The sequence below is a fragment of the Ammodytes marinus genome (genome assembly GCF_949987685.1).
Source record: "Ammodytes marinus genome assembly, chromosome: 18".
NCBI classification, from domain to species: Eukaryota; Metazoa; Chordata; class Actinopteri; order Uranoscopiformes; family Ammodytidae; genus Ammodytes; species Ammodytes marinus.
Genome location: NC_137222.1, coordinates 24,441,334 through 24,465,657, shown reverse-complemented (window position 1 = coordinate 24,465,657; position 24,324 = coordinate 24,441,334). Strand labels below are relative to the sequence as shown.

At 40.9% G+C, this 24,324-nt stretch overlaps 3 protein-coding genes across 3 annotated transcripts in view; 1 reads left to right on the top strand and 2 right to left on the bottom strand.

Annotated features, from left to right (window-relative positions):
• Positions 1-48: 48 nt before the first annotated feature.
• On the bottom strand, positions 49-10,005 carry LOC307264775 (SWI/SNF-related matrix-associated actin-dependent regulator of chromatin subfamily B member 1-like). The gene is made up of 9 exons (XM_080046278.1): positions 9,869-10,005; positions 8,682-8,793; positions 8,100-8,208; positions 7,035-7,172; positions 5,856-5,983; positions 4,641-4,807; positions 4,324-4,514; positions 3,379-3,510; positions 49-1,514 (listed from the first exon to the last, which is right to left on the bottom strand). The coding sequence occupies exons 1-9, from the start codon at positions 9,956-9,958 to the stop codon at positions 1,475-1,477; spliced, it is 1,107 nt and encodes a 368-aa protein (XP_079902404.1). The 5' UTR covers positions 9,959-10,005; the 3' UTR covers positions 49-1,474.
• A 749-nt stretch (positions 10,006-10,754) lies between these two features.
• LOC307265529 (derlin-2-like) lies at positions 10,755-21,259 on the bottom strand (the record flags this gene model as incomplete). Its single annotated transcript, XM_080047283.1, is given in 8 exon segments — positions 10,755-12,612; positions 14,476-14,566; positions 16,499-16,694; positions 17,655-17,748; positions 18,373-18,446; positions 19,029-19,094; positions 21,124-21,222; positions 21,224-21,259. Coding segments are annotated over 8 exon segments (762 nt in total). The 3' UTR covers positions 10,755-12,506.
• A 1,927-nt stretch (positions 21,260-23,186) lies between these two features.
• The window catches only part of LOC307265089 (ras-specific guanine nucleotide-releasing factor RalGPS1-like), a 112,451-nt gene continuing 111,313 nt past the window's right edge, over positions 23,187-24,324 (top strand). Inside the window, exon 1 of the mRNA XM_080046663.1 lies at positions 23,187-23,361. The gene's annotated coding sequence lies outside the window, so the exon portion shown is untranslated. The remainder of the gene's footprint in view (positions 23,362-24,324) is intronic.

Sequence of the window (24,324 nt, the reverse complement as noted above, 5' to 3'; positions counted from 1 at the left end):
AACATTTCCAAATCAGAAACACACAAAGGGTTTTCCAACAACTTTTCTTTATTGTCATTTTACATATAAAAAAGTCCACTATAAATGAAATTCAATTTTACAAAAAGAAGAGAACAGGAAGCATCAGTACATACATTAGAAGCATTCTACGGGTGGATGTCCAACTTGAAAATAATCACTTTTAAAAAAACACAATTGCTACTTGTCAGCTTGTTTTCTCTCCCCTCCCTACTACCATACAATCCTCTCAGTAAAATAAGAGGGTCCAGTCTGCTGACACTGAGATGCTATGTTAGGCACAGTGCAAAACACAAAGTAACAATTAGTTATTACTCATGCACAGTCAAGGTACAGTATGAACTAGCTTATGTTTTAGCATGCATATCAACACTGGTCTCAGGTCAGTTATCCTTATCCTTAGTGGGACGCATTTCAGCTAGGTGAAAAGATACAGCCAGATATATATTTCTCTAGCCTGGTGCTACCAGACCATCGTACTTCATTTCATTTGTACAGAAGGTCTGGAACTGCTCTATTGACAAACGTTCACTCACTTGGAGGCGGGTGTCTGTTGAAGTTTAAAACTATTGGATCTGCCCAGTGCCACTCTGGATCTGCCAACCAATCGCATAACGTTTGGTCGTGACGTATGCGGCTTCTGACTACAACTGAAACTAGCGCGCGACTTTGACGTCATCGTTCTCAGCCACTCGCTCTGTTCGCTGATTGGACCGTCAGAAATCTGCCTGAGCAGGAATACATGAATACACCACAGCCCCAGACTGACTACTGAAGTGAAATGAAAATTGAGCGGAAGTAGGTAGGTGGGCGGTGCCAGGCTGATATTTCTGTACTAGTCGTTGATCGGGACATGGTCACAATCAGTCTGCTTAAAACATTTAGAATTGAGTTATTTTGACTGAGGCTTTTGGCCAAGGTTAGACAGAGAAACAACCAAACACCTTGGTCCCAGGTGTGATAAAGGTATGAAGAATGTACATTGACAAACAGTATGTAAGAGTTGCACAAACTAGTGGTGTGATTCCATTAACTGTTCTGTATGGATACATAAACTCAGTCATTTTTCTGTAATACTCAAAACACATGATTTGAATGTTGCATGGTTTGTCGTGTGTAACAGTCATTAGTGTAACAGACATGAGAGACTGCTAACACAAGTCAAGAATCATGTTGGGTTAGATTTGATTTGGTTGCTTAAGTCAGGGTGAGACATGATGACTGACGTGTGTGTGTGTGTGTGTGTGTGTGTGTGCGTGCACAGGAATGCCTGGATGTGTGTGTAGTGTTCAGTCAGTGAGGGGCCCATGTCACTGCATTCACGCTTACAGGGATGTCCAGATGCTTAATCAATGCTTAACGGATGACCTGTGTGTGTGTGTGGGTGTGTGTTTAAATCTTTGTGTATATACTTGGTCATTTCAGAGTAACAGGAGTCTCCAGCTCATGTCTCTTTCTACCAGGAGGGAGCGGTGTTGGCCAGTCGTCTCATACGTCTAGAAAAAAAACAAAAAAACAGTTTAATTTAACATTCAAAAGACCTATGGAGTCATTTGAGGTTTGGGATTAGGATTCACTAGTTAGACAAGATTGATATGGTAAATGGACTCCACTTATATAGCGCATTTCCGCAGGGTGCAGGATAACCATCGGGAGCAATTCGGGCTTCAATGTCTTGCCCAGGGACACTTCGACATGTGGCAGGTAGGCAGGGGATCGAACCTCAGACCCTGCACTCCAGAGGCGACCTCCCTACCCACTTCGCCACTGCCGCCCTCAGAGAAATGATTGGACTTAATGTAAATACATCCATGTCTTTGTCTTGCGGTCTGTTCCAGAAAATCTACTTTGTGGAAACCACGTCATGTAGAGTCAGAGTATGTTCACTGTGAGTCATGTCTCCTCGTCGTGAATTTAAAAAAAGTCACTGAAGCTCTACTAATACACTTCCCCATGGATACATAAATAAATATATATTATTATATTTACTTATCTACTGGGTTTATGTTGGCGTGTTGTAGCAACATTTATATTTAAAAAACACAGCAGCAGTAAAAGAGTCCTTAATTAACACTATTAACTAGGGCTGTCAAGTGATTCAAAAATGTATCTAATTAATTACAGGCTCTGTGATTAATTAATCTAAATTAATCGCATACTTTTATGACACTTTTATACCTGTTTATAAACAGCTGTATAGCCTGCTACAGTTTGTTTCTCTCTCTCTCTCTCTCTGGCTCTCTCCGTCTCTCGTAACTTCTGTCTCCACAACAGACAGCGCTGCACTTCCACAGATGCCTATGCCGATTCATTCACCATCGTCGTACTCATAGGCAAAAATATTGACACACACACACACACACACACACACACACACACACACACACACACACACACACACACACACACACACACACACACACACACACACACACACACACACACACACACACACACACACACACACACACACACACACACACACACACACACACACACACACACACACACACACACGGCGGGTGTCCGTTTACGCGGGAGACGAGACAGCTAGCAAACAAAATTGAGACACACGATGGAAGATTGAGAGATACTGTTTTGAACCTATATTGTTGCACCCACTAAATCAATAATGCACAGACACTGCGGAGAATAAAGTAAGATGTCTTCCTTCATGCTTATTTGCCCAAAGCATCCCATAAAGCGTCCATAGAGCCCTCGGCCCCGCCCCTTCCCCCAGCTTCTCTCTTTACTTTTCTCCCTTTCACCCGTGCGGGTGTATGCAAGCTACAGGTTCAGCTCGGTGCAGCTGCGCACCACTTTTGCACCGGGTCAAAGGGCACTATAGAAGTGCGATTAATCTGCGTTACTTTTTTTTAATTGCGTTAATTTTTCTGTGATTAATTAATCGAAATGAACGCGTTAATTTGACAGCCCTACTATTAAGTTTACTTACTAGTTTACTTTACTAACAATCATTCAGCAGTCAACTGAATGATGGAGCGGCAGTAGCGAAGTGGGCAGGGAGGTCGCCTCTGGAGTGCAGGGTCGGAGGTTCGATCCCCCGCCTACCCGCCACAAGTCGAAGTGTCCCTGGGCAAGACATTGAACCCCGAATTGCTCCCGACAGATAGCTTGCACTCTGCTGCTATCGGTGTATGAATGTGTGTGTGATTGGGTGATTGGGTGAATGTGTATGAAACAATGTTAAGCGCTTTGAGTCTGTGAAAAACCAGGGAAAGGCGCTTTATAAGTGGAGTCCATTTACCAACATTTGATTCTTTAAGTGGTCATGTAAGCAGCGTTCTTGTGTCAAGCCAACACACCTCATGTCTCAGAGTGAATGACTGTCAATCTCACCTGGTGTTCCTGTCCTGGTCTCTGATCTTCTTCTCCATCTCAGCATCGGTGAGGGTCTCCAGCAGGGGGCACCACTGGTCTGCATCGCCTGTGTTCCGGATAGCTATCTCTACCTGGGGGAGTGGGTTCTCACTGTGGACACATTATGTCAAGGCATTATATAACGTGACCTTAAAACATTGCAACAGAAACCATTCTAACTGTTTTTGAATCATGAATATGTAATTAATAACATACTAAAAGTCTTAAGGAATCCATGTGGTGGAAAGTTATGTTCTAAGGCTTTTCTTAACCATACCTTTTATACCAATTTTCAGCTTCCTAAAGTACTGTTTTACGGGAGAGGTGATATGTGCCAAATTGTAATTTTTTTAATTATGAGAATGGCAGCAATCTCATCAGTCCACCATAACATGCCACAAATGACAGACATCCTGGGTTGAGACTGCATTCAAAGGGTGCATTCACACCAGCTTTGTTTAGTACAGTTGAACTGAACCCTGGAGCGTTGAAGCCCTTGCTGTGGTGCGTTTGGGTTGGTTTGTATGCAGTCCCAGACTCTGGTGTGAACCAAACAACCAGACTGGTCCATTTTTAAAAGGGCTGGTCTCAGGCGGCATGTGAGTGAGCTGTAATTGTAATTTTTAGTTTAACATTTGAGCATACAACACGTGATTCCAACAGCACGTCATCCATTAAATATACATAAACCGCCACCTTTTACCGGCCACACGTCAGTGGTACTACATTTAATAGACTCTGGCTGTTACAATAGGCTATGTGCTCCACATTATGGCGAGCATTAAAATAACCTGCCGATGCTCTGTGGCTATGGGTAAACAATTGCGATGGATTTGCCTTTTTACTCGTCTAACTATGCGACCAATGATTGAACAGCATTTCCGTTGACGTGACTAAGACTTAAGGCCTGGTAAAGTGAGTTACCTGAAGGCGTAGGTCCTCTGGTGCCAGCTGATCTGGCCGCGGATGCTGTAGGCGATAGTGGTGACAAACTCTCCTCCCAGCCCCAGCTCAGAGCACAGCTTCAGGGCAAAGGACTCGGGCGAGTTCTCCCTCTCCGACATGTCCCACTCAAACTGGTCCACCAGAGAGATGTTCCCCACGTGGATGTTCAGCTGAGGAATACAGAGGAACGTCATGCACAGTCCTAGGTTTGTATTTGGTTCATGGAGCTTACTCACTCTCTACTTAAGAGCGAAACACAGCCAGTGTCCCTGTGGTTGTATTGTTTGACTGCTGACCTTGATGATGACTCTCTGGTCTGCCTGCTCTTCCAACAGGCTGTCAGTGGGGTAGGACTCAATCTGCTGCCGGATGGCTGAGGCTATGGCAGGAACGAAGGCCAGAGGGTTGAGGTCCAGGTCGTCACATAGGATCTCTGCAAACATCTCTGGAGTCATCAGCTTCTCTGAGAGGGGGCAGAGTGGGACAGGTTAGACAGTCAAGAACTTGACCATACGCATCACGGTACATGGCTCAGGCTCACCATATGATATATAACTAGAGAGCATATGTGCTAGATCCTTTAAGGAGCTAGTAACAGCTGAAGGGGCCTGTACACACCAATTACAACAAAACAATCATTTGACGATAGAGATAATTCTAGAACGATGAATTCAAAGCAATTTGGAACAGAGACAGCATGTACTAATGTAACAGAATAACGGGATTTTACATAGACAGCCCCTCCCCCACCCCTTGTGTTTCTGACTATTCTAAATAAGTAATAATCATATATCACCATACATTGCGGTACGGTGCATATTCCGATATAGTGTGATTAGGGGTGTTCACGTAACCGTTAGTAAATCAGAACTGTTTAGGAAAAATCACTAAACCAAAACCTGTTCCTTTTTTTTTTAAGGTTTTGAAATTTACTTCAATGTGTTCTGGAAAAACGCAGTATTTGATTTCCAATCAGAAATTACACAAACTATATGGAGAAGATAAAAGCTTAGTCTGCAGAATCCATCTGCTCCGCTCAGAGTGTGTGTGTGTGTGTGTGTGTGTGTGTATGAAACGGTTAAACGTGTACGCGAAAAAATTGCAGTCGTGTACCCGTTTAGACATTTTTGTAAGCGTTCACAGGCCTAATTGCGATATTCCACATAGTTCAATGAAAATGTAAAAAACAGAGTTGCTGTGTTAGATCTGAGTGGTGTTAATACATCACATCATATTGATCATTAAGTGCAAACTTCAATTCAAATTCAAAGCCCGACCATTCGAGGCAACATTCTACATGAGAGGAGGTTTTAGTTGACAACACGTTAAAAAACCTAAGTAAATTGTTCTCTAAAGTACGGACACTGGAGCTGACGATAAGATAAAGATATCACCTAAATAAATATCGTGATATATTGCCAGATGGATATTTTAGCACAGCTCTCATAACTGGACAATAGTGTATGTTTTTTTAGACGTTGGCAAAGCTAGTCAACCGTTCAGCCATTTACCGTTCATGTTCCACGTGAAGGCATCTCGCAGCTTCTGTCCGTCTATCTCCATGTCCAGACGGATAGGAACCAGAGCCTCCGTCTGGGCCGCGTTCTCATGGATCACTGCAGGGTCGTGGTCGTCAAAGCTGAGACACACACACAGACACACAGACAGACAGACAGACAGACACACATTTTTGTAATTACTTTCAAGTGATGATCATTAAAAGGACTACTTCACCCATACGGAACCCCGGCGTTCTATCATTATAAAATCGCTATTATAATATAATGAATTAGGTTTGTCTTTCCTCAGTCTCCCCTTGGCTCAGCTGTCCTGTAAATCCTAACCCTACATTTTTACTAGTGTGATGTACGTCACACTAGTAAAATGTAGGGTTAGTGAGTTTGACAGAGACCATAAAACACTCTTCCTGCCTTTTCTCAGGCTAGGATGAACCGAATTCATAAATATTTGCACATTTATACTACATAGGATCTCAGAGTTCAATACACCTTCATATTCCCACCGGTGAAGTAGGTCTTTAAGTGAGGAATTTATTTCAAAGGGTTCCTACACATTTGCCATTTCAAAAATTCTCAAATTTCCAGAATTCTTGGAATATTTTTCAGTCCATATTTGACATACAAAGTGCTCATTATGTAATTAAATGGTTTTATAAAATCATATACTTTTAACACGTATGTTAAATTCTGACTATGTCTGTCTCCGACATACGGTTGGGCCAATAACGTTGAGTCTTTTACATATTATCATATGTATTATTAATTACAGACCTGCTTTGTTGCATTGCATCTACTTAATATCAGAAGCAACCTGACATGATACACAGCTCAAAGCATACTGCTGCACTTTCCCTCTATTAGGCAAGGCAAGGCAAGTTTATTTATAGAGCACAATTCAGACACAAGGCCATTCAAAGTGATAGATCACAGGGGCAAGATTAAAATACATATTACACATTAGAAAAGCGAATGAATATAAATAAAAAATGTAAAAGCTAATGAGTAGAAATAGAACATTTAAATAAAATAACAATTGCAGGTTACAATGGAAACAGAAAAGTCTTCAGACTTTAATTAAAAGAGCTGAGCCATGTAGAGCAGCAGACCTCAAGTTTTCTGGGAGTTTGTTCCAGATATGTGGAGCATATGAGTGGAAGCAGAGGTTCTCACCACAGGGGGAAGGTCCTCTTCTTGTCGCGGCCCATGCGGTTGCGGTTGATGGTTGTGGAGCAAGGCACTGCGTCTAGATGGTGGGAGCTGTTGGGCAGCGTGGGGACCCACTGACTGCTGCGCTTTGCTTTCTGCTCCCTGCAGAGGAAGAACAACAAAGGGTTAGTTCACAAGGTTAACGATAAGGTTGGGGACTTTTAGCTCTGAGTATGGGTCAAGCTTCAAAACACACTGGATCCTGCCTTTCCCACAATGCATCATCTCCCACTGGTAAAAGCCCACGTCTTTCCAATTGCACTTCTCAAATTCCTAACACTGACCTAACTTTGTCTACAAATTAAACTGAGATAACACTCATGACATCATTATGACAACAACAAAGTTATTTCTAAGATTATGAAATATTCCCTTAATGTGTTATATTGGTGTTCCACTCCTTTAAAAGTGCAGTGTGTCATATAGGAATGTTTTGGTGGCATCTAGTGGTGAAAGTCCAAGATGACAATGCTCCCTTTGGGAGAATTTACAGAAGCTACGGTGGCCTTCAAGGACAAGAAGTAAGTTACTAAAGTTGGCAACATTCACCAATGTCTCAAGTCTTTCCACAATATCAGGTGATGAGGTGAAGATGCATTTAGTTATTTATTCTAAAGAACTTATTTTTCGTCAACCAAAAGGACATGCATTTCCCCAGGACGGCAAGTGTATATAAAAACGTGTCAGGCTGTTAAGTTTGTCCATTCTGTGCCACTGTAGTAACATGGCGCTGCAACATGGCAGCCTCAGCTGCTATGTATAAAATAATCAACCTTTATTTTCAGGCAATTGTACATTAATTAAAACTTACTTGTGAATATTTTATTATACTTCAACCATGTCTGTTCTGAAAAATGACAATTCCCTTTACACACTGCAGCTTTAACTGTTTACCATCTACAGGACAAACTATGTCAGTAACAGCTGGGCCAGTTAAAAAAGAAAAGGTTCAAATTGTATGTTTAAAATTGACAAAAAAGAAAGAAAAAAAATATATATAAGTGAATCATCCATCATGAACTAGTTTACCTGAGGTGAGCTGGGGCCTCTGTGCTGATGCTCAATGCCTTGTATTTCTCATCGTTCCCCTCAAAGATCTCTTCACATTCTGAGGCCTTCAGCAGAGTAACACTGGTGGCTGCAGATAGACATGGACAACACACACATTGCATTGTGGTTGGTTTTGCAGTAAAGCAGTTGTAACTGTTGCACTTGATAATCATTTTCACATCTGCTGTAACCTAATGTTTCTGGAATTTCTGTTGATGAAGGCTGGTTTCCTATAGGTGGCGCTCTTTACTTGTGTTAGCCATGCACTAAGCAGCTATGTAGTCACCACCCACAGTGGTTGGCTATAAATGTAAAAAAATAAATAAAAATTGAATGATCTATTTAGGAAAATAAAATACAGTATATGAAGATTGTTTTTAAGAAACCTTTCCTTGACCTTATGGGTGTAGTCTGGCAGGTATCTTGACTCAAATATAACAATCAAATATAGAATAAACTACAACATTAAAATGATTTATAGCAACCAGCATATGGGTTTTACCGTTCATTTAAAATGACCTTTTTTTGATGTCAAGTGTAAAGAACAAAAGCTCCACTCACCATGTGACGATGCTACTATCTTCTTCCTCTCCTCCACCGAGGCCAGCCTCCTCCATAGAGACGGATATCTTTTATACAGAGAGCCTCGGAACATACGCAGGTAGTTTCCAACCTGGAGAGCGTGAAGACTTTACTTTTAGTCTACCAAATGTATTCAATGGAAAAACAAACTAAAATCACTCTGAACACCTTTACAGAGGTGTAGGCCAACTGGAATGAAAAGCACAGCAGTCATTAACATTAACCATGGAGGTTGAGTTGCTACAGGTTTAGGACTCTTTATTGTTTTTCTGACAGGACAATACAATCTGCCTGCATACGCATTGAATTACAGCGCATGTTAAAAGTACTAATACACACACACACACACACACACACACACACACACACACACACACACACACACACACACACACACACACACACACACACACACACACACACACACACACACACACACACACACACACACACACACACACACACGTATGGTTATACTTGTGAGGACACTCATTGACAAAACTAAATATCTAACCCAAACCTTTACACTAACCATAACATGAACCTGACTTATAACGGAAGCTTAACCCTCAAGCAGCTTTTTAAAAGCCTATTAAAGTGAGAACCAGCCAAAATGTCCTCACAAACTCAAATGGGCTCTCAAAAAAGTGTTGTACCAGTACACACACACACACACACACACACACACACACACACACACACACACACACACACACACACACACACACACACACACACACACACACACACACACACACACACACACACACACACACACACACACACACACACACACAGCCATGTCAAACCACGTGAGTTTGATAAAGGGGTGACACATTTTCTTAACACAGAACACTATTGCACGTTTCTTCATGTGATGAAAGTTAATGGTCGATCACAACATGTACTGCAGACTGGAGTGACAAGTTACTGGGTAGCAGCTATAGCTGAAATGCAATATAATTGGTTTGGGTTCTCATCATAGATACTGTATAAGGTTCTCATACGCTATGTCCGATTTGCAGGTTGTTGCCCCGTTGTTTTAAGGCATTGCTTTGTTTATGTGGATCGTTAGCATGCTAGCATTAACTAGCTAGAATAATGGATAACTGAGGCTAACAATAAGGAGCTCAGGATTGATAGTCAATTAATATATAGTCACATACCTCCGACCCAACCATGTAAAAGTCCCCATCTTGCTCCAACTGAAATTTCACTGGCTTCTGACCAAATGTTTTACTTAGAGCCAATTGCATCTTTACGCGAAAGCTAACAGCTAACTATTGAGAAGCCTGTTCTTCAGATGCGTTCGGGGACCAGGATAAAGATGGGAAATCTTGATGGAGGGTGTCGTCCCACTTTCTGTAGTATAAATATACTATCTATGTTTCTGCATTTAAAAAAAACATTTGGCTAATGTGGAGTATGTCTTTCAAATACGTGTAAGACGACATATACATAAAATTCCAATGAAAACTACAACCATAGATATACACGGTATGAGGCGATATAGACTTTATGAAAGTTTTCACCAATATTATGAACGCTGCACTGGTCTTACTCTTCGGTCATTTCAAGGTTGAGGAACCATTTCCTAAGTCCAATTACCGCCCCCTAATGTTCTATAGAGGAACTAGCTTGAACTCGTCATTATATGTACAACGGTATTCATTTCCATCCTTTGGGGACGATACGAATTTTCTTTTAAATCCCATGTGCTTTATTCAAATAAAAAGGTAATATTTAGCCAAATTGAAAAACACGTGAAGCACAAACACATTAATTAGATGTATGAATGTAAACATCCCCAATAACATGGATATGTTATACGGATGTGTGAAAAGTCATTTATATCTGTAACAGTAAAATTCATCTCCATTCGTACAACAGTTTACTTTAAGATGAATGGAAAAGTGGGAAAACAAAACAGAATAAATCAATCCCCAGTGACACAAAAAAAGTCTAACTTTAATTTAACTCCAAAACTGAAATCAGCCCATTGAACAAGGAGATGGATAACAGATTAGAATCTCTATTTAAGGCCACTAAAGATTTATTTTTAAAATGTTATCCAGTGGACCAAAGCTTTTCAGTCCTATTCCATGTGATCCTATCTAGATCCAAGTGTACAGTGGCTTGCAAAAGTATTCATACCCCTTCAACACTTCCACATTGTCATGTCGCAACCACACACGTAAATGTATTTTATTGGGATTTTATATGATAGACTAACACAAAGTGGTGCACAATTGTGAAGTGGAATGAAAATGAAACATGACTTTAAAAATGTTTTATAAATAAAATAAAAAAGTAAAATTGTGGTGTGCAAAAGTATTCAGCTCCCCTGAGTCAATACTTTGTAAAACCACCTTTCGCTGCAAGTCTATTGGGTATGTCTATACCAGCTTTGCACATCTAGAGACTGACATTTTTGCACATTCTTCTTAGAAAAATAGCTCAAGCTCAGTCAGATTGGATGGAGAGTTTCTGTGAACAGCAATTTTCAAGTCTTTCCGGAGATTCTCAATTGAATTAAGGTCTGACTGACACATCATGTTAGAATGGTCCAGTCAAAGTTCACACCCAAATCCAAATGAGAATCTCTGGAAAGACTTGAACTTACTGTTCACAGACGCTTTCCATACAATCTGACTGAGCTCGAGCTATTTTGTAAAAATGTCAGTCTCTAGATGTGCAAAGCTGTTAGAGACATACACCAATAGACTTGCAGCTGAAATCTCAGCAAAAAGGTGGTATTGACTCAGGGGAGCGGAATACTTTTGCACGCCACACTTTTCAGTTTTTTTGAAAAAAAAAAACATGTATCATTCATTCCACTTCACAATTACGCGCCACTTTGTGTTGGTCTGTCACATAAAATCCCAATCAAATACATTTACGTGTGTGGTTGTAACGTGACAAAGTGTGGAAAAGCTAAAAGGGGTATGAAGACTTTTGCAAGCCACTGTTAAATGTTTGTCAAATCTATTAAGTAGGTCAAAAGCATTGTCACATACAAATAATAGGATAAATGAAGCAGTGTTACCGATCATCTACAGGTCTGATTTAAGGCTGTTTGTATCAAGTGAAACAAAGGCAAGAGAACAACTGGGAAAACTTCATCCGACAGAAAGTGGAGGAAGAAACTGGACATTATAGTTAAGGACATAGAACAAATCCTTATGATGATTTTCTAACCAGAGAGAATAAAGTACCACGATCCTTCCTACTGATCATATATGCATATTGTAGAAAATGAATCCATTTCATTCCTCTTGTTTAGACGTCTTTGGTTTCATGCAATACTACAGTGGGTCAAATAGATGAAAGCAAAGTATTTTTGCCACACACACATTTATTGATTTTTTTATAGTGAAATGAAAAAAAAAAAGCACTTTCCCATCTGAATTGAATTCATCTGATAATTTTTTACTGCTGTCGCGTTTTTCCCTCTTTTATATGACAGTTGTTGTATGTTCAATATTTTTTTCTTTTGTAGATGAAAACCAACATCACTGGAGGCGCCCGTAGGCTCCCCCCATCCTAAAGTTCCATCCCAAGCTTGTGTGTTTCTCTCTCAAATAGTCTTTAGAGTTAAAAACATTGTGGCATCAAGCCCGGTTTGTAAGGAGGATGAATTGAGCCCATATACAAAGACAACAGACGCTTCTCTCTCCAAACCAGTTCTGCTTGTTTGGCAAATTCTTCATTCAGAATAAAGCGAAACATGTCAAAAAAGGAAGAGCCTGTTTTAGTCTCCTCCATCTCTCTGAGGGGGAATGTCTTTTGACTGTGTGAGCACAGTTAACCTCCAAGGGGCTGTCCCTCTCCCCAGGCAAAGCCCCCAGGACGCTCCTCGGGCAGGGGGTTGTAGTTGGCGTCTTCCTCTGGAGTGTCAAACAGCATCTTTCTGTTGGAGATATAGACACATCGACATACACATTAGACTCATATAGGACCAGGCACTTGTTCATAGTTGATGTGAGGATTCTTAAAAAGGTTGAGACAGTGATCACCTTTTTATGTCAAACTCAATTAATATTTCTTCACAATCTGTAATCTGTCCGTAGTGTGTGTGTGTGTGTGCATTTGGTGTTTATACACAGCCTAGGCTCTGTAAACAAGCATGTTGCTAGCTACGGTGGGCCGTCTTTGTTTACATAACCTTTGTCTACATACCCCTTTACAGAGCCTAGGCGGTGTATTAACACAGTTTTTCTTTAAAACACACACAGCACGGACAGATAGCGGATCATGAGGGGAATTTCACAGATTCTGACCAAGAGTGATTTTGACAACAAGTTTTTTACTAAGAATCATAATGCTTTTAAGTGAGAGTTGTACATTCATGGGTACAGCAAACTCTAGATATAGTAATAGCTCAGTAGGAATACTTGTAAGATAGCCAATTTGACAAAATGTATACAGATGAAAACTGAAAAAGCTTTCCTGTTTACAATCCTCTAACTGTAGTACTAAAAGCTTGGGCCTAGTGTCTGTAGTGCCACCATAAAGACAACATTGTGAAATGTGCACAAATACACAGTACATCATTATGTTAATCACTATGTTAATGTATTAAACCATTCATGCTCCCAGGTGGATGATACCAAGCTACATTCATTTAGGCCTATTTCTTACTTTTTAAAATGTAGGGTATATTGCATCTTACAGATTTAGGGTGTATTCACACATGGAAAGTCCGTTAGTTCACTTGCTTTGGTCCAGACCAAATAGAGTTTAGATTTTTTTTGTTTGGTGTGGTCCACTTTCATATTGCCCGTTTTGCAAGTGAACCAGCATTACGAAGCAAAACCACACGTGATCTAAGGTCATTCATTCATTGGACAGACATTCTGGGGTGGAGAGAAGCAGGAAGAACGAAGTAAAAACTGCAAATTTATCATTGATATATAATACGGGGTTAAAAATAATAAAAAGGCCTACATCTAGCCTATAAATAAAGAAGAAGAAAATCTAATTATTGTTGTTTCATATGGTTATAATATGTAGCCCTATGTCAATGCCACGTTATGTGGCTTGTAGCCTACGATGTGAAACATAATGTATAGCCTACTGTATTTTTGCTGTTGGACGCGCGGCTCGAGAGAAGAATAGGCTCAAGCTGACACTCAGCTGATTAAGCAGTGTATCAGCTGGGTGTCAGTTCGGCGCAGTTCAGTTCCAAACTGACACAGGGACAGTATTGACGGTCACGTTGGGAAGAAAAATAAAAACACACACTTCATGCAAAGCGCAGCGTGAACCTGTTGGCACTGTGCGGGAGACGCTCCCCTCTCCATCTGATCGCTGAACATATCAGCATGTGTACGCGTCATTATCAACTGTAATATTTTCGCTCGGGGCTCCCGGTCAAACCACAACTAATCTTCCTAACAACGGCGACAACAACACGTTCCCATAATGTGAAGCTGATGGCGATTAAAGAAAAAAAAGAAAAGAAAAGAAATCAAAGGCGCAGTGCTTCCTGCAATTGGGTCGGCTCGAGTCCGGCCAAATTCACACCACAAACGAACTGCAGCAGAGTTCGTTTTGAAGCGCATCGAGACCACCTCTTCAGCTGGGTCTCGGTCCGCTTGTTTGGTCCGCCCCCGAGTGCGATTGCTGTATTCACACCTGCCTGAAAGATGCGCACCGAAGGCAGAAGTGCACCTGAGTTTGTTTCAACCGAACTAAACACGGCATGTGTGAATACACCCTTAGGCTTTGGTCTTGTTTTATTTAGCCAAACTGTTAGAAGCAGAGAACTCACATGATAGACGGGGTCTTGAGCCACCTTCCACCACCGGGCTGGTTGGGGAAAACATCCTCCAGGAAGAAGTACACATGACCAACAGCAATACCTGGAGAAAGAGAACACTCATTTTGATTTTAAATTAAACAGTATTTAATACTATTTTTGAAAACTAGCCTTTGGTTATTAATTTAATGTAAACTGGTTTTCAACTACATTTTTGTTATTCATGATTTTTATTCAATTTTTAGCGGTTGGTTCAGTTAATGCTAGTGCTAGTAATTTCTGCTTTGCTACTTGGCTCCGGAGTCTGCTTTCTGCCCCTTTGTATGACGACCCCGCCCACGTTCAGGAGGTACTATTTGCAGTGGAAAACGAACCCGTGCTGCTACCAAAACCAAAGTTGAGCTAAGTCGAGTTGAGTCGAGTAGAGCTACATGTGCGGTGGAAAAGCGAAAGAATTGATTTCAAAATACTGATGTTGGTTTATAAAGCCCTAGTCTCGCAAAGCCAGACCAAACTACAGCAAGTAGTAGGGTCTGGAAGCACTCTGTTTAGAGCCGTCTATTCGGGTGGGGAAACCGGGGGAAACTGGGCTAGCCTGTTTGTATTTGTTTAAACCAATCACAATCATCTAGGGCGGGGCTAACCCCGGGAAGCAGCAGCGGTGTTCTGCAAAATAGTGCCGGGGGGAGACTTATTTTGATGGAACGTCTTCACGTCCAGAGACTGTCAGAGAAATGGCTAAACCCGCAAACGCCACACAAAAACTATTAAAGACAAAAGGAATATACATAGTGTGTTGCTTTCTAACCAGCATGTCAAGACACCATACACTTTAGCCCCCGAGGAGCTCACGGGATAACTTAACCGGAGTTAACTAGCCACCCACGTAGTGTTATCTCTGGTAACATTATCATCGGCGGTTGAGAGGACGGCTACGGCGGTCGAGTAGAATTTTTAGCATTCGAGAACTTATGTCACCACCTCCTATCGCTGTAGTCAGAGCCGTAGTCCGTCTGTTTACAGGCAGAACAGGGTTTTGACGTTGTGAGCGCTACACCAACTGCAGCAAGTAGCCGTAAGAGTTGCTAGGTGATAGTGGAAGCCGTTGGAATCTTTCCCCGTCGCTAAAACACCGCTGCATAGTCCCTAATTCACCAAAGAAAGGGAACGGCGGATCTTAATCTAGCTGGTTATAAGGTCCGGTGCTCAATTCAAACCCCCACGCTTCATTTTCCAGAGTTTATGAGGGTATTTCTGCCCAGGGGTAGTTGTACAATGAAGTTGGACAGCTAGGCTAAGCTAGGATGCATCCCGGACCGCCGCCGCCAATATTATTATCCCGAAGTATCGCCACACTTTATATCTGTCTACAGTAATGTGACTTCTCACACCCTGTGTGTGTGTGTGTGTGTGTGTGTGTGTGTGTGTGTGAGAGAGAGCGCTGCACATAAGCACACGGGTTGACTGAGCGAATTGTTTCCGAATTTGAGGGGGATCACAATAGGGGAAAGCCAGCAACCGGGGGCTGCGTAGCTTTTCGACGCAAGCGAATAGACGCTGGCGGAAGTGGTCATGCCAGACTAATAAAGCCCTAAATGGTTTAGGGCCAAAATACATTACTGATCTGTTGATACGTTATGAACCGTCCAGAGCCCTTAGGTCGTCTGGGACAGGTCTACTTACATTCCCCAGAGTTAGGACTAAACAAGGAGAAGCAGCTTTTAGTTTTTATGCACCAAATATCTGGAACACATTCCCAGAAAACTTGAGGTCTGCTGCAACTCTCAGCTCTTTTAAATCCGAGTCTGAAGACCTTTCTGTTTCCATTTTAACCTGTAATTTTTTTTTTTTATTTACTTTTTTTCATTTGCTTTTAAATGTTTTCTAATGTGTTTTATGTATTCTAATCTTGCCCCTGTAAAGCACTTTGAGTGGCCTTGTGTCTGAATTGTGCTATATAAATAAACTTGCCTTGCCATCAGCTTATCATTGTAGTGATATAAAGGTCTGCAGAGGACAGCGATAGGTAGCCTACCTAAAAGATCCACGATGATGGAGTTGCCCAGTAGAAGGGAGAATCCCATCAGCACCCAGGGCAGGAAGGGGGCCTGGAAGTTGAGCAGGCCAAAGAAGTTCATGCGGACGTTTGGGTTCCGTCGACTCCACACGTACACCAGCATGATGGTGAAGGCCTGGCCCAGGAAGACCAGGCTCACAAAGGTGCCGAAGATCTGAGTCCTCGTTAGGGAACATGGCAGAGAAATCAGCTTCAATTGACACACTTTCTTCAAATGTGTTTCTGGCTAGACTGAACCGTACACATGTTTATATGTAGCTACTATATGGCTAGTCCCGCTAGCTTAGCTTGCAGAAATAAAGGATATAACAACTGGAAGTTCATTAAATGAAATGGGAAGAGCTTATATCCAGGTCAAAAGATAAAAATATGAGAAGAAAACATCAGAAATAAATGTAATAAAAGTTCATTCGAGTACAGATTTGAACCATCTACACTTATGTATGTTAGTAATGTTATTATTACTCCAAAATCAAAGGGTTGTTGAATGGAAATTGGACAATCTTGCTCTTTAAAATGAATCTAAATTTCACATCTTTGTAGAATTATCTGGAAAAAGTATGTGGTCCTTTAAAGGTGTAGTCGGCCATTTCTGAGAAAGCTTGTTGATATTTGAATTGAGCACCAAAACAAATCGAATTGAATAAGCTCAATTGTTATGGATTTTGACTATCTGCATTCTGCACACATGTATCTAATTACCAGATAACAGATACTTTGTTTTTATGTTAGTTATCATGAGGTGAGATCAGTAAGGTGTGGTGTCCCTCAGGTAGTATTTTGGAACCAGTTATTTATAGTCACAGAAAAAGTATCAATTTATAGTGTATTGAGGGGCTGTGGCATACCAATAGTGAGTGGCCTCATAGAATAATTGTAGTATGCTGGTAAGGAGTGGTATATCTACTATGATAAACCCTTTTGAAATAAAGCTCTGCCCGTCAACCAACAAGAAAGCACTAGTCAAAGTGAGAAACTCTTTAGAAATCATACATAGTGTTAACACATTGCTATCAACAGAGGCATTCCACTGAGAATGGGTGTAAGCCACTGCAACAAAAAGGCATTTTAAGAAAGTCACATAGACAAAAACAGGTTGTCATGAGAAGGATACAGTCATGAGAAGGCCGCCGAAGAGGAACATGAAGACAAAGTCAGCCGTGCGTCCCCTGAAGGAGCCCTCCTCTAGCATACGGCAGTATCTGTACCTGGAAGCAAACTGTTAAGGATATCTACACACACCGATGTGGCCGGGACCATTCTACACATGTTGGAGTTACGAGTGGGTGAAAAAAAAAATTGATTTGTGAAAAAAAAATAAAAATAAAAATCGCGATTCCTATCTTCGGCCGATTTGGAATCGATATGGATAATATCCCCAAAAAATCTAATTTCTTATATACTGTATGTGTTTCGCTACCGGTAATGTTGACTTGCATTAAAATCACATGCATTACAAACTACACAATAAAATAGACATACAATGAAGATAGATAAGTCATGGATCGAAATTTGCTTTCGTCCCATAATTCAGCACACAGTGGACTGGAGGAGATCCTGTAATCCTCCTTTAAACTGAAAATTGACTTTGAATGGAATCATGACCCCAGGAATCGGAATTGAAATCCCGGGATTCCAAAAGATTCACAGCCCTAGTTAGCAACATCACCTAACAAAAAAAATGCCACGTCACCTTAAAAGTGTTGCATCTCTACTTGTCATGTACACCGTTTAAGAGTTTCATTTCCTCTGTGAAACACAAAGCATGCAAACAAATGTAAATAATCCCCTCCCATGCTGAATGCAGAGAGACCTGAAACTGAGAAGGATACAGAAAAATCATGTTGAACAGGAAATTGAACCCGACCGGGCCGAAAAACAGGAAGTTGGTTATTAGTCGCCATACCTAGAGAAGACAAAGAGAGAGAGAATTAGGCTGTGTACAACACACAGAGTCATTCAAACATTTCATTTTATTAGTGACCATAGGCTGAGTTGAACTGCTCAATGTCGTGGTGATGTGGGGCCACATAATAATAATAATAATAATAATAATAATAATAATAATAATAATAATAATAATAATAATAATAATAATAATAATATCTTTATTTATATAGCACCTTTAAAAACAATGGTTTACAAAGTGCTTTAACAAAATACATTCAAGCAAGTACAATCAAATAAATACGAACTAATCAAAAAAACACATATACAAAAAGATAAATACACACACTCATATATATACACAACAAACCAAACCAGAGTAATAGGTGCTAGGTAAAAAGACATTGAGGAAGAGAATAAAAAGAATTAAAAAAAATAAAAATAGACGGCATCACGTAAAAGCAAATCTATAAAAATGAAGTGATTTTAAAGAGGTTACTGATTCACACATGACACGCGACAATAACTGTCTGAATGAATTGAAGTAAAAAAAAACTATTCAATGAGTGTGAGCAGCAGTGGGTCAGATGAGATTACTCACCTGGTAATTCCTTAGAATCAAATCTGGGTTGAAGTAAAGCTGGAAGGGAGTGATGATCTCAAGTTGCTGTGAGAGAAGACACAAACAGAGACAATGTTAAGGAGCTTTTGAAAAACTTTACAAAATGATCAAACACCTGATAAAGACATACAAACACATACATACATTTAAGGTTTTTTATTTCCATGCTCGCAAATGCACTGAAACTTTACACTGATCTCTACTAAACCCAAGAACAAAGAGAATATGGGGTTTACATCAGATAACACACAATCCATCCATATGCAAGCCAGTTATGCGTCATTTGTTTTTAACTGCTATATTACTAAGATGTAACCCCCGGACACTGCTGCAAAAAACTACAAGTCCTGGCCTGGTTTAACAAGAGCACACTGAAAACCCTCCAATCAAACATGAATACGGTAGATGAAAAGTAATTATGTTGAATATAGATTGGTTAGATGGGAAAAGAGTAGCAGCCTCGGAGCAGCTGGAAAGTTGTAGCCAATCAGTGTGCAACATTTACAGTACAATAGTAATGTGGTAAGAATGAAACTGTGAAACACTATGCAAGACAAATAAATACAATACTGAATGTTATTTAGGCAGCTGTTTTTTTCAAACCCCTTGATGCAGTCAAGCACAGCAGGCTACATTTGTACATGAGAATGAACACAGTATGCCCTTTTTTGAGTTTCAGTCTGGGCAGACAGTGACAACAAGCACAAACCAAAAGGAGTCTTCACTGAAACGTGGAATTAAGAGCTTCCCAAAAACTTTACCACTGACTTGACTACACAAGCTGACAAAAACTCTAATTCAGTCCTTTTCATTTTCAGCTTGACCTCTTCGGAACCGCAACGTGTTCAATGTTAGATACATTTTATTAGAATACATTTGATCAGATTGGCATTTTTATTATTGTATTTCAAATATTCCTTTTCATGATGATACATTTCGTAATCTAATGCCACTTTTAATGTCAACAATAATCGCACAACAGTCCCCCATCAAAAAAGATTTTAAAAAGTTGAATTTGCACTTTAATGTGCATACACATGTTAAGTGTGTGGTCCGTTATTTGTATTTAGTGTGTATGCATAGTAGTATTGCACCAAAACAGTATGTTTTCACAAAATGTGTACCTGCACATAGCAACAGTCTGTTGTATTCAAATAAACAGTTGTTTATTTCTTTATTGCGTATTGGCCTCTTTGAGCTATACCCTCAATTTTCGCCACGCCTCCTGTAACCCTGGCCAGTGACCACCTTGACTAAGACATTTAGGGAAACACTGAGGAGGTTTTATCCACAATTCAGAAAAGATTACAGATACAATGGACGCAGAGGCTAAACATTCCTCTGTTGCAAATGACTGTGTGCATGTACAATTGATATCATTAGGTGCCCTGTCTTTGCCTGAACACTTATCAACAGTTATTATACTGTATAAAAGACATTAACGAACACACACACACACACACACACACACACACACACACACACACACACACACACACACACACACACACACACACACACACACACACACACACACACACACACACACACACACACACACACACACACACACACACACACACACACACACACACACACACACACACACACACGAGAGTGTCAAAACGAATCAGGACAGGGGCCCTCAAAGTTGACCGGAAGTTATATGGGCCCCCATACGGTATGCTTCTCTGACTATCCTAAAACGTGTTATACTGTAATCGACATTTTAGCCTAGGTAAAATAAACAACCATGCACATTGGGTGATTTACTCTCCACGAAGCATTATTTGCAACAATAAAACTCGTAATACTTCTCTATTTCACTGGTATAAACGTAACCTAGTTGAGAGCTAGGCTCTTAGCCGTATTTTGACTTTAGTGAATGAGAGTTACGGTCGTGGACAGCCCAGGCAGACCCTTTTATAATATATCTATGAAGCAGACACGTCTCCCTACCAGCTGCTATAGCTAAACCATCGAGCTAGCCGCAAAGTAACGACGTTACATTAGCTGTTTAGGCCACATCAAGCTAGCCCCGAGACAACACAGTAAACATGTGAATTAGTCTTACCACTGCAGCCGTTGTGAGGACACAGGCGGTTGTATAAGCCCTAGTAACAACGGGAATCTGTAAGTACTCCTGTTGTATTGTGTGGTAAGCCATTTTGGACGGACTGAGAGCTTCCGGCACCTTGTTGACACGTCATTCCCGACAAGTGAAAGGGGTTGCGTTCATGTACGTGGGACATATATATATACTATCTATGGGGACAACCCACTTCTAGGCTAGCCTACTTTAAATACTGTAGATAGGCCTAGCGTACAATCTTTTTTTTTAGTCAGGGACAAAACCTGATACATGATTCAAGCCGTACATGGTGGAGTAGTGGTATGATGTATTGTTGCTGCATGTCAAAGATAACTAATATGATCGATGATCTTTAAATGAATCTTTATGTTTCTTGTTGTGAGATTGGCTATTGAAAATGTAGCCTATAGGCCTAGCTATCTCTGAAAACGCAATTTAGAAAATTTGATTTGCCTATTATTGTCTCAAACTTTTGAAATCATCTCAGGTAGGCTCCAAGAGAAAAATGTAGCCTATATATCATTTTGAAAAAAGGAGATTATTGAAAAGATGACTTATGCTGTAGGCCCATTCAAAATATTTTCCATCAGTCACCACACAACATGTAACCTAACCTGAAAATAAGAACACGCAACCTTAGAAGTGAAAATGAAGACATGACAATAATTCATTATTTAGAACAACTTGGAGATTGCGAGGTGGAGCTAGTTTTTTCCAGCGGGATGGTTAATTGACAGGGAGTTCCTTCTGAAAAGATTATTGAACTGTAATGACATTTTTTGCTTATGCTATAGGCCTACATGTTCAAACAATTTTTTCTAACAGCTACAATGTCATCGGACAGGTGTAGCTTCGGAAATACTATGTATTCTGTAGTAACATATTGGGCCACTAGGTGGGGCCCTTTTTAGAGTGAATGAGATTAATTGAATGAACACTTTAAATTTACTGCAATAAGTCGGTCACTACAAGAGAGCTGGATCAGTCTCCCTGAAGTTACATGTTATCACAGCTATAATATCAAACTACGCTAGTCTAGCTCCCAACAGGTCTGCATGGAAAACTCATCGCAATAGACAATGAGAAATTAAAAGTAATAATGTAGCCTAAGTAAAAGTACTATTGATCTAAGTAAGTTATTATGTGTATTATGTAGGTTGACAATATTGTAATGTGTCCAACATCTGTGATAAAAGAAAGTTTAAACGCAAATGTTTTTCAAAGTTTTATTTCCGTAATAGGCTACACATTATATAGGCTAATTACTGGCTAATACTATTTTTACTATGCTCATAATAGCTCGTGGATGTTTACCGAATAAGCATGTCTAATGTGATATTATTTCTAACTAATGACGGGAGCATTTCTTTTGATCGGTTGAAGCCATATTGCTCTACACATTCCTAAAATAAAGCACAGCAGTGTAGTATAGGCTCAACCTGCATTGTATAATTATTGAAAATAAAAATGTTATTTTTCTTGGAGAAGGGGTGTGGATATGTGTGTAAAAAACATTAAAAAAAGACTGACTGGTAATATTTTCTACCAAATGATTCCAGCAATAGTTCAGAGGGAATATTAATGGTATCCCAATTGTACCCATAGACAGAATAGATACGTCCTTTTGATTTAGACTGATTCATAAAACATTTCATTTAGTAGGCCTTTAAGCATCTAGACATGTTTGAAGCAAACGAGGAGCGCAGTAACGCACCAAGGAGAGCCTGTGATGTACGGACCAATAAGACAGCCCTTGGACGCATCCTATCCTAGATGCACCTGCGTCTGAAGGACGATGGCTGAGAGACGCGCTCTGATTGGCCCGCTGTTATTAGAGGCGGGAGCTGCGTGCGGAACAGAGCGGATGATTAGGCAACGCACCTGGCTGTCAGGAGAAGTGCGCCTACCTGTCACTTCCTGCTGTCGGGATTTATTCATTCGGACTTTCCTTTTTCCCCTTCCTTCGACTGGAGAGATAATGTGGCACGTCACTGCCTTGTGTGTATGCTTTCTCTTTGATGTCTAATGTATCCCGCACGGTTTGCGGACCCTGCGGACCAAACCTTACGACCTTGGCTTCATGTTCGGCTTAAAGAAGGAGTAGGCTTACCCCCCCGTGACGCTTCTGGAAATACACCTTTGATGTGAAACTCGTATTGTCGTCTTTATTAGCCTAATACTGCAGCAGCCCAGCGGCGAGGGAGCCTGCCCGGTCTAAAGGTAGGCACCACACAGAACATACGTTAGCTTGCTCTAAGCGCACAGGCCTGGGCTGGCTGGCAGGCTGAATGGGGGGGATTATTGTGGGCTATGAACGCCGTGTCATACGTAGTTCTGCTGTCGTGACGGACAGGACGCTGTATGTATGCAGACAGGTGCAATCGTGATGTGTGTGTGTGTGTGTGTGTGTGTGTGTGTGTGTGTGTGTGTGTGTGTGTGTGTGTGTGTGTGTGTGTGTGTGTGTGTGTGTGTGTGTGTGTGTGTGTGTGTGTGTGTGTGTGTGTGTGTGTGTGTGTGTGTGTGTGTGTGTGTGTGTGTGTGTGTGTGTGTGTGTGTGTGTGTGTGTGTGTGTGTGTGTGTGTGTGTGTGTGTGTGTGTGTGTGTGTGTGTGTGTGTGTGTGTGTGTGTGTGTGTGTGTCACCAAACCAATCCCACGCTATAATAATATGTTAGTGTACGTTGCAGTGCCGGTGTTGTGCCGAATTCCCACTCCCCCGCAGGATCCCACTCCCCTCCGAGGCGATTCTTAGGCTTTGAGGAAACTGTTAGTAGGCTATTTAATTCATGGTTCATCAAAATACAAGTTATGTTGTGCTGCACTTGAGAGCCTATACGATTTGTATGTCGTGCTACTCGTAAAGTCCGAATGATTGTCTCACGAAAATAGACGTACTTTGGAGCTGCACTTGAAAAACGATGTTGATGTCGATGTTGTGCTACACTGTCCTATTATCGAAATGAGGGTAATGTGTGAATTGGCTCCTCATGCCCTGTAGAGTGTGCCATAAAAAGCTTTTGATACTAGTTGCATGAATGTAAAAGTTAGAAGGGGAGTAGGATTTTGGCAACACTGTTTTTCATACCTGCCGAAATCCCCCCCCCCCCCCCAAACTACAAGTAGCAATACGTAGGGGAGTGGGATCCTGCGGGGGAGTGGGAATTCGGCACAACACCGGTTCCAGC

What these genes read in the sequence shown, in the direction of transcription:
- LOC307264775 (XM_080046278.1), bottom strand. Translation starts at nt 9,958, where the DNA reads ATGCAATTGGCTCTAAGTAAAACATTTGGTCAGAAGCCAGTGAAATTT. An exon ending in TTTACATGGTTGGGTCGGAG is followed by an intron (nt 8,794 to 9,868) that starts GTATGTGACTAT and finishes CACGCTCTCCAG; the next exon opens with GTTGGAAACTACCTGCGTAT. An exon ending in GAGGCCCCAGCTCACCTCAG is followed by an intron (nt 7,173 to 8,099) that starts GTAAACTAGTTC and finishes CTTCCTCTGCAG; the next exon opens with GGAGCAGAAAGCAAAGCGCA.